Below are 15,671 nucleotides of genomic sequence, written 5' to 3'. Positions count from 1 at the left end.
TGTGTGGGGTGGCCTAGTAAATAAAACCTTTGCTCTCCCTGGTGGCTGGAGTGTGAAGTGTGTTGTGCGTGGTTGTGATACCTGGACAGAAGATCTCCTTTATTGCCTTCAGACATAACTTCACTCCCCCTGGTGGAAGAATAACATTACTGCAACAACCAGGACTCTGGGGCGCTGCCCCCCCCCGTTAGATCCATTACTCCCAGACTGGGAAAAGAAAACAACAATACATTAGCAAAAGACATACAAAATTTGCTAAGATCAGACAGTTCTGTGGTTTTTGCCTATAAACCTCAAACCACGCATGGTCGCGTGTGATAATGGGCATTTGCTGGTTGTTGCTGTGAAGCTGGGAAGGCTCACACACGTACCATGCTTGGCACATGTGCACTTATCAATAGGTGCTACTGTGCATGCACCGCCGCCATCTGCAAGCGATGCTTGTAATCTGCACACACCCCACTAACTGTTGGGTGGTGCTTAAACAGCTTGAGAGCATCGCTTGCCAATAGATGCTACTGCGCATCTGCCACTGCCATCTTGCTGGAGTAAAAAAAATAATAATTTGGCTCCAGTAAGATGGCTGCGGTGCATGCGAAGTAGCATCTATCTGTAAGCAATAGATGCTATATGCAAGAGCCGCCACTGGTGCCATTTGGCTAGAGGTAATTTTTTTTGTTTCAAAGACCACAATATAAACTGAAATATTTAAAATAGTAGGCAGATAACTGAAGGATCAGTGACCTGTCAGTTAAACCACAATAATGAAGATGAAGCCACAGAGCACCAAATAAAACTCGCCTCGCCCACAGGCTGCCCCAAAGCATGAGAATCTGATTGACTGAAAACTGAAAATAAAGATTAAACAACAACCACAAGACTGATTTCTTCAACCCAGGTATCATTGTAATCAGTGTAACAGCGCTGCAATTTCTCATAGGTTTGGAATATTTTATTGTCACTCCTTAAAGTGGAGTAAAAGTGTGACACCATTGTTCTCAGAAGCGATCTAAAGGCCCCGTCTCACATAGCGAGATCGCTAGCGAGATCGCTGCTGAGTCACAAGTTTTGTGACGCAACAGCGACCTCCATAGCGATCTCGCTATGTGTGACACGTACCAGCGATCAGGCCCCTGCTGCGAGATCGCTGGTCGTGTCGGAATGGCCTGGACCTTTTTTTGGTCGTTGAGGCCCCGCTGACATCGCTGAATCGGTGTGTGTGACACCGATCCAGCGATGTCTTCACTGGTAACCAGGGTAAACATCGGGTTACTAAGCGCAGGGCCGCGCTTAGTAACCCGATGTTTACCCTGGTTACCAGCGTAAATGTAAAAAAAACCAAACAGTACATACTCGCCTTTCGGTGTCCAGGTCCCTTGCCGTCTGCTTCCTGCTCTCACTGACTGCCGGCCGTACAGTGAGAAGTGAGAGCACAGCGGTGACGTCACCGCTGCGCTCTGCTCTCAGTGTACGGCCGGATCTCAGTCAGAGCAGGAAGCAGACGGCAAGGGACCTGGACACCGAAAGGCGAGTATGTACTGTTTGTTTTTTTTTACATTTACGCTGGTAACCAGGGTAAACATCGGGTTACTAAGCGCGGCCCTGCGCTTAGTAACCCGATGTTTACCCTGGTTACCCGGGTGCTGCAGGGGGACTTCGGCATCGTTGAAGACAGTTTCAACGATGCCGAAGTCGTTCCCCTGATCGTTGGTCGCTGGAGAGAGCTGTCTGTGTGACAGCTCCCCAGCGACCACACAGCGACTTACCAACGATCACGGCCAGGTCATATCGCTGGTCGTGATCGTTGGTAAATCGCTTAGTGAGACGGGGCCTTAAGAACCAGAGCTGCTTCCAGGGGCCTTCCCCATGCTGTTTTCCTTCCATTCAGCACTTTTCCTATCCATTTGAACATTTTCACTGCCCCCTAGACCTCCCTGTAGGGTCTGCTGGAAAAAAGCCTGGCTTTCCCATTGAAGTTCATTATACTGGTTTCTCGAAACGAGCATCCGAGCATTAGGAATTGCTTGGTTAGTGCAGCGTGCACCTGAGCACTGGAATTTTTGAACACTCTTCTTTTGGAAACTGCTCTGAGTCTCTTGATTTTTGAAGGCTGCCTTCCCCCAACAGCAATTTTAAATTCTCTCAACCAGAGTCTTAACTAGGGTTTTGGTTCAGGGGAGTGAAACTTCTGAGTGGGCCACTAACCAGGTATCCCTGATTACAACTATGGTGGTGCCCCCTAATAGTGGATGTAGGAGAACCTCAGCAGATGACCGCGCTGTTGCTAATAAAAATCTTTATATAAAGACCAACATTGATACTGTATTACTGCCATAGGGCTCATACTCACTTGCGAGAAACTCGGATGAGTCTCGCGCGTCAATACCCGGCACTGCACCCGGCACTCAGGAGCGGAGCGTGCGGCTGCATGTATTCCTATGTGGCCGCACGCTCCGCTCCTGAGTGCCGGGTGCAGCGCCGGGTATTGACGTGCGAGACTCATCCGAGATTCTCGCAAGTGAGTATGAGCCCATATGGTGACCATTTATTGGTAGATATCAGTCCTGCAGACCATGAGAGATTACAATACAGTTATAACTAGTGACTTACAGCTGAAGTTCTTTCTAATGGAATCATTCACTTTTCCATGTGGTGCAGACCGACAAAACTACTTCTCCAGCTAGAACTCAGCTGTAGAGATTATAATGCCCTAAAAAAACAGTGGCCACATTTTGCCCCCTAAAATGTAATAATGCCCTCTACGTGCAACTTTGACAGTCACAATAACCTGAGTGCCCCATAACAATAAGTGCCTACTTAACATTTAATAATGTTTTGAGTCTCCCCTCTGTGCAGCTCCCCTCTACACAGTATCATGTTCTCTTATACATAGTATAATGCCCCCACACAGTATACTGACACCTTATTTGCTCCCAAACACTGTATGATTGCCTCCATACTTAACAAAACCCCCACATTAGCTCCCACATTGTATGATAGCCCTCCTCACTGTAATCCCCACATTGTATGATGACCCCTTAACCCCTTACTGACATCGTACGGGATAGTACGTCCGATGTCAGCTCCCCTGCTGTGATGCAGGGCTCCGCGGTGAGCCCGCATCAAAGCCGGGACATGTCAGCTGTTTTGAACAGCTGACATGTGCCCGCAATAGCGGCGGGTGAAATCGCGATTCACCCGCCGCTATTAACTAGTTAAATGCCGCTGTCAAACGCAGACAGCGGCATTTAACTACCGCATCCGGCCGGGCGGCCTGAAATGACGGCATCGCCGACCGCCGTCACATGATCGGAGGTCGGCGATGCTTCTCCATTGTAACCATAGAGGTCCTTGAGACCTCTGTGGTTACCAATCTCCGGTAGCTGTGAGCGCCACCCTGTGGTCGGCGCTCACAGCACACCTGATTTTCTACTACATAGCAGCGAACAGCAGATCGCTGCTATGTAGCAGAGGCGATCGTGCTGTGCCTGCTTCTAGCCTCCCATGGAGGCTATTGAAGCATGGCAAAAGTTAAAAAAAAGTTAAAAAAAATGTGAAAAAAATAAAAAAAATATAAAAGTTTAAATCACCCCCCTTTCGCCCCAATCAAAATAAATCAATAGAAAAAAAATCAAATCTACACATATTTGGTATCGCCACGTTCAGAATCACCCGATCTATCAACAAAAAAAAGCATTAACCTGATCGCTAAACGGCATAATGAGAAAAAAATCGAAACGCCAGAATTACGTTTTTTTGGTCGCCGCGACATTGCATTAAAATGCAATAACGGGCGATCAAAAGAACATATCTGAACCAAATTGGAATAATTAAAAACGCCAGCTCGGCATGCAAAAAATAAGCCCTCAACCGACCCCAGATCATGAAAAATGGAGACGCTACGAGTATCGGAAAATGGCACAATTTTTTTTTTTTTTTTTAGCAAAGTTTGGAATTTTTTTCCCGTTTTCTAGTACACGACATGGTAAAACCAATGATGTCGTTCAAAAGTACAACTCGTCTCGCAAAAAATAAGCCCTCACATGGCCAAATTGACGGAAAAATAAAAAAGTTATGGCTCTGGGAAGGAGGGGAGTGAAAAACGAACACGGAAAAACGAAAAATCCCACGGTCATGAAGGGGTTAAAAAGTCACCATATAGTATAATGCATCCCATAGCTCTCCATATAATATACTGCACTAAAAAACACATAATGCTCACCTCTCCTCCTCATTCCCCCACTGCTCAGGGTGCCCACTCATCTCCGCACAGCCATTGTGGCGCCCCTGAGGGTCCAGTCGCCACAGAGGTATTGCAACTCAGCCAGTGGTGTGGTACTCCGCTCTCGGGTAAGGAGGGGGCACTATCCGGAACTCGCACATGTGCATCCAACACTACACTGCTCCAGGCTAGGGGGTGGGGCCCCAGCTCTGGTGAGGAGTGGTGTGACAGTTGGAGGGAAAGTAGTGAGAAGTTGGTGGGGAGGAGTTGATTGGAGCAGATGTGAAGGAAGGAGCTCCAGTAAAAGAAGAGGTCCTAGGGGTCAGGAAAGTTAAATATCCACGCCAACCGTAGTCGGGTGGAAGGATTAGGTCGCAGAGGGGACCAGCCCCAGACTAGTGGAGGAACTGCAAGTCTCAGCTAGCAAACCAGAGGGTGTGGTATCTGTATGTGCCACAGCCACATCCACACACATTCGCTGAAAAGGCAACTAAATGGATCAAGGCGACCAGGAGGACATCGCCCGACAGGACCCGAGGCTGCTGGCTTGGTACACTGTGTGAAGCATAGGGCAGGAGACCTGGGAAGGTACACATGGAAGGGAGTCTAGGAAAAGTGCACCCAAATTAACTGAGAGCTGGCTGGACCACAGACCCAGATGACACAGCACCCGGCTGGAGACTGTAACCGTCTGACTGTGAGTAAAGTGAGAAAACTGCACCCTGCTGTGTCCTCAGAATTATTACTGTATCACCTGCCCTGCACTACATCAGACCATCATTGACTTTAACACTTTAACTGCCCTGGGGCCTAGCTCTACCCGTGGAGAGCTGTGACATCTCAGCTGCATCACCAACCGTCCCAGTGGACCTGAATCTCAGTGTCAGCCATTTTCTTATTGCTGAACACCATGGGTGGCATCATGAACTAATCCCCTATAAACTTTATTCCCCTTCATTTTGAATTTTCATTGGGTGCCCAGGGTCACGGACTGCTGTCGTGACAACCCCTGAAGAACCGCTGGACCCGGCCCGAGTAACCCATGGCCCTAGCGGGTGCTCCACCATGTATTGACATCATCGTGCCCGCTGTTATTGCCTGCGCCATTGACATCAGACACAGAAGGGGAATGATGTGAGAGTGAAAGTGTTGCTCCGTCTCATCATTGCTTTTAACTGTATTAGTATCTAGCTGCTCTCCACAGATGTTGAGTGTGATTTAAATCCGAACTCATTACTGGCCACTTCAGAACTCTCCAGTGCTTTGTTTCCATCCATTTCTGGGTGCCTCTTAAAGTATGTTCGGGGTCATTGTCCTGCTGGAAAATCCATGATCTAGGACGCAATCCCAGCTTTTTGACACTGGGCATTATATTGTGACCCAAAAACCTTTGGTAATCTTCAGATTTCATGATGCCTTGCATACAGTCAAGGCACCCAGTGTCAGACGCAGCAAAACAGCCCCAAAACATCTTTGAACCTCCACCATATTTGACTGTAGGTACTGTGCTCTTTTCTTTGTAGTCCTCATTCCATTGTCGGTAATCAGTAGAATTATGTGCTTTTGCCAAAATGCTCTGTTGTGTGAACTTATGTCCAATTTACCTTTCTTTTTTTTCCTTTTTTTGTATTACAATACACACAAAGGAAATAAAGGAGTGTATAACAAAACATGTGCAATTGCAATAATTTTCTGGGAGAAAGTACTTCATTTTCTGAAATAATTTCAAGAGTGATAGCACTTTTGGCCAAGGTTGTATATAACAGGAACATTATATTAACCACGTGTAATCTGTATGCAACTCAGTGTACTTGATTATACAATACTTGTGACCATTGAACCCAGGAGATTCTTTGTGCCCTATTTAACTGTAAATTATCACTATTCCTCCATCTGTGATAAGCTGATGAAGATCCCTGTTCAGGGACAAAAACATGTTTGCTATAAGACATATGAATTTTGTTAACTGTGAATAAGCTATTAAAAGTATACATCCAAGTCTGGATCTTGATACTTGTTCAAAGCCCTGAAAGGTCCTGCCTTTGTTCTTGTATCTATAATCTGTGCATATGCACAACTCTCTATAACCAGATTGAGGTTTGACAATACTTGACTATGTTGAGCTTTTGTCTTCTCTCTTTTCTGTTTGGTATAAATTTTCAACATCCAGTTGCTGTCAGGTGTTGGTAACAGCTGAGTTAGGTGTCAGACCCCAATCAATCAGATACTGAAAGAGGGGTTTCCACTATGATATAGACAATCTAACTACCAAACAAAGATTCCAAGTATGGTTTTGTTGTGACTATTGAATTTACTTCTCATTTGATTGTTATTTCAAATCTGCTAACTAGAGATGAGCATATTGCTTCGTGCAACCATGGTCAGTGGTCCAGGTCAGTGCTCTCTAACCATAGGCCGGAGCAGTGCAAATTTCCTTACCTTCTGGGATAAATTTCATTACCCTCTGGTTTGGCTTATTATTAGCCCTGCTGGTAAAAGATCACTTGGGCACCGCACACTTAACGTCATGCCAGACCGGCAAACCTAGAAACTCAAGAAATTCCTACAGCTCCTGCCCATGGCCAGAGAGCACTGGCCTGGACCATGGACTAGGGTTCTGCAAAATGATCCACTCATCTCTACTGCTAACATATTATACAATGACCACAGTGTATTAAATGAAATCTGTCAACATATTTTTTCTGTTCTCTCTGAAAATAGCAGGAGGTAGGGCAGAAACCATCACTTACTGTGCTGCTTTTTGCAATTTTCACAAATTCAGGGTTTTATCTGCTGCAAAATTTGGAGTGGTGCACATATTTCTATTATACTTTTCCTCTGACTGTTCCACTCCTGATTTTGGCTTACCAATACTTACGTAATCCTGAACTTGTGAACGTGGTCTTATGTGTACATTGCGCATAGGCAGAAAGGGGCCAGTCAGTGGTGTGGGCAAGGCTATAAAGAGCTCATTAACTTCTTAGAGACAGAGCCAATTTTGTACTTCATGACCAAGCCAATTTTTACAATTCTGACCAATGTCACTTTATAAGGTTATAGCTCTGGAACGCTTCAACGTATACCACTGATTCTCAGACTGTTTTTTCATGACATATTGTACTTCATGTTAGTGGTAAAGTTTCTTCATTATGACTTGCTTTTATATATGAAAAATAGGAAATTTGGCAAAAATTTAGAAAATTTACCATATTTCAAACTTTTAATTTTTGTGCCCTTAAATCAGAGTGTCAGATCGCACAAAATAATTAATAAATAATATTACCCACATGTCTACTTTTAATCAGCACAATTTTGGAAACCTCATTTTTTTTTGTTAGGAGGTTATAAGGGTTAAAAGTTGACCAGCGATTTCTCATTTTTTCAACAAAATTTACAAAACCATTTTTTTTAGGGACCACCTCACATTTGAAGTGAGTTTGGGGGGATCAATATGTCAGAAAATACCCAAAAGTGACACCATTCTAAAAACTGCACCCCCCAAGGTGCTCAAAACCACATTCAAGAAGTTTATTAACCCTTCAGATATTTCATGAGAACTAAAGCAATGTGGAAGGAAAAAATGAACATTTTACCTTTTTCACAAAAAATGTACTGTAGGCCCAAACTTTTTTTATTTTCACAAGGGTAACAAGAGGAAATAGACCACAAAATAAGTTGTGCAATTTCACCTGAGTACACCGATACCCCGTATGTTAGCAAAAGCCACTGTTTGGGCGCATGGCAGGGCTCAGAAGAGAGGTAGCACTGTTTAACTTTTTGAACCCAAAATTGGCTGGAAGCAATGGCGGGCACCATGTCGCATTTGGCGACCCCCTGATGTACCTAAACAGTGGAAACTCCCCAACTCTAACTCCAACCCTAACACATCCCTACCCCTGACCCTACTCCTAACCCTATCCAGAACCCTAACCTCAAGTCCAACACCACCCTAAACTCAACATCCCAACCATAAGCCCAACACAACCATAACTCTCACACCGCAACCATAACCCCAACACCACAACCAAAATCCCAACTGTAACCCTAGCCCCAACCCTAACCCTAGCTCTAACCTCAACCCTAACCCTAGCCCCATACGTAACCCTAGCTCTAACTCCAACTTTAGCCCCATACCTAACCCTAGCTCTAACCGCAACCCTAACCCTAATAGAAAAATGGAAATAAATACATTTTTTGGGGGGTTTGATTTACAATTTTTTTGTTTTGATCACTGTGATCTCCAATAGGAGAAATCTCCTATTGGTGCCGGGCCGGAAGATCTCGGTGGGCGCACTGCGCATGCACCCGCCATTTTCTTCCTGGAAGAAGAAGCCGAGAGCCGGGAGACACAGCCGGAGAGGACTGGTGGACAGCGCAGGTACTGGGGAAAAATCTGACTCTTTTTTGCGGTCGCCATTATTCGGTGTATAACGGCGATCGCAACACTGGGGATGGTAAAAATCGACCCGAATCATGTCCTCAGGGGTTTCAGCTACCCCCCATAGCGAAGACCCCAGATTTTTCCGACGCTGGGGGCACTATAACCTTATTTCTCAGCACCGATAAAAAGCGGGGCTGAGGAATAAGTACACTTAACTGCTGCTGTTAAAAGGCGGATCGGCGGTCGCTGAGCAGTTAATATGGACAAATCCATGGCAGCAGGTTTACTAATCCTTTAGTGTTTATTATCTGTTGCTGATTAAAACTGATTTTATAAAAACTACAGCAAGCAGCCCAGTAGCAAACCACTGAAATCATAGCCTCTGCATCCACATTATGCTTCTCTCGGATTTGTTGACAAAAACCTGGTAATGGATTCCCTTTAACCATAAATATAATATTTTGCTTTTCTTGATTTGCTGACTATTAAAGGGAACCTGTCACCACGTTTTTGGAAGATGGGATAAAAATAGCGTTAAATAGGGGCAGAGGTGGGCGTTACATTAGTGTGTTTGTTATGCGTTTATTACCCACCTAAGTTGCCGAAATACCTTTGCAAAGTCTCCGTTTTCGCCTGTCAATCAGGCTGGTCTGGTCAAAAGGGCGTTGTCTTCCCCCAGATTTTGCGTAGTTTTCCGTTGGTGGCGTAGTGGTGTGCGCATGCCCAAGGTCCCGAATCCTCTGCCAGGGGATTTAAAAGAGCGCGCTGTTCGTTATTTCATTGGTGATCGGTGGGCGCGGCCATCTTCCTTTGGCCGCGCGTGCGCAGAAGCGGCGCTCTGCTGGCCGCGGCTTCAGGAAAATGGCCGCCGCGATCTCCATCTGCGCACGCGCGGCATCCCGCGGCCATTTTCCTGAAGCCGCAGCCAGCAGAGCGCCGCTTCTGCGCACGCGCGGCCAAAGGAAGATGGCCGCGCCCACCGATCACCAATGAAATAACGAACAGCGCGCTCTTTTAAATCCCCTGGCAGAGGATTCGGGACCTTGGGCATGCGCACACCACTACGCCACCAACGGAAAACTACGCAAAATCTGGGGGAAGACAACGCCCTTTTGACCAGACCAGCCTGATTGACAGGCGAAAACGGAGACTTTGCAAAGGTATTTCGGCAACTTAGGTGGGTAATAAACGCATAACAAACACACTAATGTAACGCCCACCTCTGCCCCTATTTAACGCTATTTTTATCCCATCTTCCAAAAACGTGGTGACAGGTTCCCTTTAAAAACAGTGGGATGTTTCACTGCGTATTTGATGTTCAGGACTCTAATGTCTAGAAAATGTGGGTTTGCATCCTATACGGGAAAAGCATTTGCATATATTCAATGTTAATAAATATTGCAACCTAATAAGTAGTCTGTTAACCGTATAAAATGTAATTATTACATACAGTAATATAAATATAAACCTCCATCTGTCTGTCTGGAAACCATTGTTTGGATGGTTAGCAACTACCTGCCTGTTAATTCTTAGGGTACCGTTACACTAAACGATTTACCAACGATCACGACCAGCGATACGACCTGGCCGTGATCGTTGGTAAGTCGTTGTGTGGTCGCTGGGGAGCTGTCACACAGACAGCTCTCCAGCGACCAACGATGCCGAAGTCCCCGGGTAACCAGGGTAAACATCGGGTTACTAAGCGCAGGGCCGCGCTTAGTAACCCGATGTTTACCCTGGTTACCATCGTAAATGTAAAAAAAAACCAAACAGTACATACTCACATTCCGGTGTCACGTCCCTCGCCGTCTGCTTCCCGCACTGACTGTGAGTGCCGGCCGTAAAGCAGGGCACAGCGTTGACGTCACCGCTGTGCTCTGCTTTTACTTTACGGCCGGCACTGACAGTCAGTGCGGGAAGCAGACGGCGAGGTACGTGACACCGGAATGTGAGTATGTACTGTTTGGGTTTTTTTTACATTTACGATGGTAACCAGGGTAAACATCGGGTTACTAAGCGCGGCCCTGCGCTTAGTAACCCGATGTTTACCCTGGTTACAAGCGAACACATCGCTGGATCGGTGTCACACACACCGATCCAGCGATGACAGTGGGAGATCCAGCGACGAAATAAAGTTCCAAACGATCTGCTACGACGTACGATTCTCAGCGGGGTCCCTGATCGCTGCTGCGTGTCAGACACAGCGATATCGTATGGATATCGCTGGAACGTCACGGATCGTGCCGTCGTAGCGACCAAAGTGCCACTGTGAGACAGTACCCTTAGTCCCATAGTGTAAATAATAAAAGTCTTGGATAACCCATTTAAACCTCCTAAGATAAAAAACAGGCAGCCAGGAGCAAGTGATTATGTTCCTCCTGCAGAGGTCTTCTCTTCACTAAGATAATGTTACACTTCTTGATCTATTTCTGATGTTTTCATTATTTCTTTAGGAATATCCAAACTGCCATCATCACAATCTATGGCTAAGAAAATCTCTATGACAAAGGAAGAAATGGCTAGGCGGTAAGTAACAAAGTTGCACTCGGTAGCAGTATAGCATGTAAGCATGAAATATCTGAAATATGAATAGCATTACTGCTCTATATAAGACAAAAAGGAGATACTTAGCACATAATTTGGCCAATGCATGCATGCCCAGCAGCCAACAACAAGGTCATGTCCTGTTTGCTGGGAACCTATCTAGTGTGAATACCTCTCTTAGGCTAAAGTCTGAATATACGGGTAGGCTTTAGGCTCTAAGTCATTTGATAAAACATCAATGAATAATAACTTCATTAGAATACAATCACTGTACTGCTTCGTAAAAGAAAGGTTTGTGGTCTGGGGACTACGGTCAGTTTGTTTTATTTCTGTTACACTGTATACTTAACATGGTACCACCCTTAGAGTAACCATCGTTTTACAATTTTATTTTATAAATCAATAGCACACATGAAAATATCAAACTTTTTATTTTCTTATCAGAGAAATCTGCTTCTTTGTCTGACAGAAGTGATCAGTCATTATCAAACTTCTCAATTCGGAGGTACAATCTGTGTTCAGTGAAGGCACTTTCCTATTACTGAGATAGGAGATGGCGGCTGCTACTAATGAGATTCTATGTAGATGGGAGGAAGGAGGGGCTCTACCTTTAGCTCCTCCTGCTACATAGGAGATGGCAAAATGGGAAAGTCTGTATTTACTGAGTACAGATTTAGGGCTCTTAATTATCTGTGAGAAAAACGGATAAGTGCAATCCGATAAAGAAAATCATATTGCACTGTGACAAATGTTGATCGATGATTCCCTGCTCATCTGCCTTTTTTTTCTCCGCTCTGATCGGGCTGAGAAAAAAAATTGCTGCATGCTGCGAATCTTCTCATAACTCAGAAAAGATTTGTCAATGTAAGTCAATGGGTGTGATAAAAATAAAATCACACGGCACTCGGACCATGCGAGTGCTGTCTGATTTTTACACACCCATATCCTTGAAAATGCAACATTTCATCTGCTGCTTATAGTAAATTCACAGCATGATCCAACAGAATAGAATAAAGAGAATAGATATACATACATTGAATAGATATAAAGATGTTTGTCACATATATAATTAGTACAGCACTTGTGTAACTTACTGTACATCTATTTTATTACTAAATAAATTATTTTCTGAAAAAAAGGCACATGATCCCCTAAAATTGTCATAACCAGCAGACAGAAAGCGGAGAGCTGGGGGCTGATGTTTATAGTCTAGGAAGGGAATAATACCCATGGAGCTTCCCAGGCTATTAATATCAGCTCATAGCTGTATACTTAGCTTTTACTGGTTATTAAAATGAGGGACCCCTCCCAAAAAAAAGATGTAGTTTCCCCCTACAATTAATAACCGGCAAAGGCTAAGCAGACAGCTGTGGGCTGATATTAATAACCTAGGAAGGGGTCATGGATATTGGCCCCATCCAAACCAAAAACATCAGCTCTCAGCCGCCATAAGATGCACCAAATCTGGCACTTAGCTTCCCTCTTCCCACTTGCCCTGGTGTGGTGGCAAGTGGGGTGATAGTATTGGGGTCAATGTCACTTTTGTATTGTCAGGAGACACCAAACCCAGGGGTTAGTAATGGCGAGGCATCTAAGATACCCCATTACTAACCCCATAGTCAAATTGTAAGAAAAACACCCAGAATAAAGTTCTTTATTTGAAGAAATGACGCAGACTCTTTTATTGACTGTATGACCAAGTATGATGGGGAGGTTGATGCGTAGAAATTAAACGACCAAATACCCCTTTAAATTGTCAAGTAATGGACACCCTCTCCTCTGTGCAACCTGCAACAGATGTCTGTAACCTGCAGCACTCTTCCATGACTTCTACTAGTCTTGACTCCAGCCGCATACCCACCATTGGGAAGGGTTCATGGCATCACATGCGCACATGCCTGAACTCTCCAATCACACCAAAGCACTCTTATAAAAGCTGCACCTACTAAATCAGAAACTTACTCTTTTGATTGGAAGACCAGGCTATTAAAATTTCAGCTGTTTATCACAGCTGACTATGAATGAGTGAAATCATATCTCCAAACTTTTGAAGAATAGAAAGAGAGGCAAATTATATGGCGCGCCTTAGCAAACCTTGGCCACATCCATTTGATATCAGTGGAGCCTGCTGCTCATGGCTTTTGCTCCTGCCTGCAAGGTTGTAGGTTCTAGCCCCAGAGAGACTCACAAAATAGAAAAAATGACATTATTGTAATTGTTTTTCATTATTTTTAGACTTTTTATTGGAAGAAAAAAACAATCCTATTCTCCCTCTAGAATATGAGGACATATAAATACACTGCTATGTACAATGTATGTTTATGTACCTGTATAATCTGCTTCTGGAGTCACTACCAAATTCTCCTAAGTTTATCATTGTGGGCTGTGGCTTATAGCTAGAGCTACTGCCTGCAAACATGAGATTGCGAGTTCTAGCCTTGATGAGAGAACTAAATACATTTAAAAAATAAACTATGCCAGAGGAGAGATATGTGGTCCCACCCCTGAGGAGGAGGAGCCATGGATCGATAATGTCACAGATTGGTACTGTAAGTCGAGACAAAGCTCTAACCTGCTGGAAAGGGGGAACAGAGACCTCAAATTGGGACAGTCCTACTGAATCTGGGACAGTTGGGAACTATGGTGAAATATTGTGATGCTGCAACAAAATAAGATAGATTTGTCTTGTATTTGATATTATTAGGAGTTAAAACAGGATGTCAAAGTCTCATTCATCAGTGTACTCTGTCTACAATTTGAGCAATGATTGTACAATCAGCACATGTCACTACATAGCCCTAGATCTCATTCATATGGAAAAGTCATTACTCAGGTACTTTGGCTTGGGGCCCAGTCAGTGCAGATTTGCTGAATGAATGACATTTCTATAATAAAGCGTATTCTGGCCCTACTCACTTCCGCATTGGTAGGTGAGCAGTGCCTCTGTCATTCCATCCTTAAATACCTGCAGGGTCACATAAATGAGGTCATTAGTGCCTTTCACCCTGCAGATGTCCTAGAAATGAGACAAGCCAGAATACTCCTTTTAAGTTTCACAATTTTTGGATCCTCATTATTCTGCAACTTATGATGGCATCATAGTTGCAATTTGTCATCGTATCTTTTTTTTTTCTTTTTAAAGGTATGTGGAGAGTCCACGTCACACCATACAAGTCGATTTCATGGAATACATGGATGAAATTGCTTCTCAGTTCGGTGCCAAACCCAGCTTATTACCGTATTGGATTACAGACCCTAAACTTGCTTCAGAGCTGTTTTTTGGGCCCTGTACCCCTTACCAGTATCGCCTGTCAGGCCCTGGTAAATGGCCAGGGGCTAGGAAAGCCATTTTAACTCAAAAGGAGCGCATTATTAAAGCAACGAAGACTCGAGTTTGCACTCAGGAATCAATGGAAAGCAAATCTCCAATTACATTCCTTCTGAAGTTAGCAGCCATCATTGCTATCCTGGCAGCAATCTATTTTGCTTATGTTTAGGGGGCATCTACTGTCTGAATTGAGACCGTTTTGTAATGTAATTGCCCCCTGTGAGGCACTTACAGCTCTATAGCTTTCCAGTCTTACCCTACACAGCAGTTTTTATACCTTTAGATTTGAAGAAAATTAAAATTGACAAAGGAGGTTATCAGTTTCACTTGCAAAAGTAATTAATACCATATATCAGTTGCACATTATGTCTTTGCCTATGATGGTATTTTAAATTGTTCAGTATTTAGTATTCAATATAAAGCTGATTTCAGGTGATTTTACATTGTATTAAAACACATTTTTCATAATCTTTTGATTCAATAGTCGTCTTATATGATGGAGAGAAGCAGACTGCAACAATTAAATTCAGCCATATTCTATAATCTAAATAAATGTGAGGAGAAATCTGCATGCAAAATGTATTAACATTGTAATATGATAACACAGACCAATAAAATGATCACTTCAATACTCATTTTATCAGCTTCTGTTATTTCTTTATAGTGTCACCTACTTTCACCAAGCTTTACCTCACACAAAATTGGGCTAGCACAGAAGTAGTTTAGCTTCATGGCTGTCGGAAGTGGAAGTTGCTGGTGACTGGAAGAATTTGGAGTTTTGGACGGTGTAAGGGGTTTTCAGAATAAACTTGAGTCCTTGTATTTAGAGTCATGCCAAACACTACTGGTCTACAGCTTGGAGTCTTCAGAATGTAGTCCCACCACCTTGGGTCTCTGCAGTTCAGGGTGAGGACAGATGTCCTACGCTGAGAATTTGATATAGATGTCGTAAAGAGCAGGTTCCTTTGTAAGTTAAAATGTGTATTTTGAAGGGTAGTTGTTTGTGTATTGGGTGGTCAGGGAAGGTAAAAAGATCATACTTGTCAATAGGCCACAAACAATATAATGTCTGTAGCATAGAAGGAATTTTATAATATAGCATTTAAAGAGAGAAAATTCTATTTTTTTAAATCAGGTATTTGTTAGATTTAGGTAAAAATATATGTTTTTTCAAATTTTCTGCAACCCCAATTCTA

General features: G+C 43.8%; 1 protein-coding gene across 1 annotated transcript in view; it reads left to right on the top strand.

Moving 5' to 3' along the window:
• LOC143788702 (flavin-containing monooxygenase 5-like) overlaps positions 1-15,110 on the top strand; it is a 233,255-nt gene extending 218,145 nt beyond the window's left edge. Inside the window, exons 7-8 of the mRNA XM_077278533.1 lie at positions 11,057-11,129; positions 14,290-15,110. Coding sequence (XP_077134648.1) covers positions 11,057-11,129; positions 14,290-14,644 — 428 coding nt within the window. The 3' untranslated portion in view covers positions 14,645-15,110. The remainder of the gene's footprint in view (positions 1-11,056; positions 11,130-14,289) is intronic.
• The last annotated feature ends 561 nt before the right edge of the window (positions 15,111-15,671 follow it).

This window comes from Ranitomeya variabilis, chromosome 8, assembly GCF_051348905.1.
Source record: "Ranitomeya variabilis isolate aRanVar5 chromosome 8, aRanVar5.hap1, whole genome shotgun sequence".
NCBI lineage: Eukaryota > Metazoa > Chordata > Amphibia > Anura > Dendrobatidae > Ranitomeya > Ranitomeya variabilis.
This window is presented reverse-complemented; position numbering and strand designations above follow the sequence as displayed.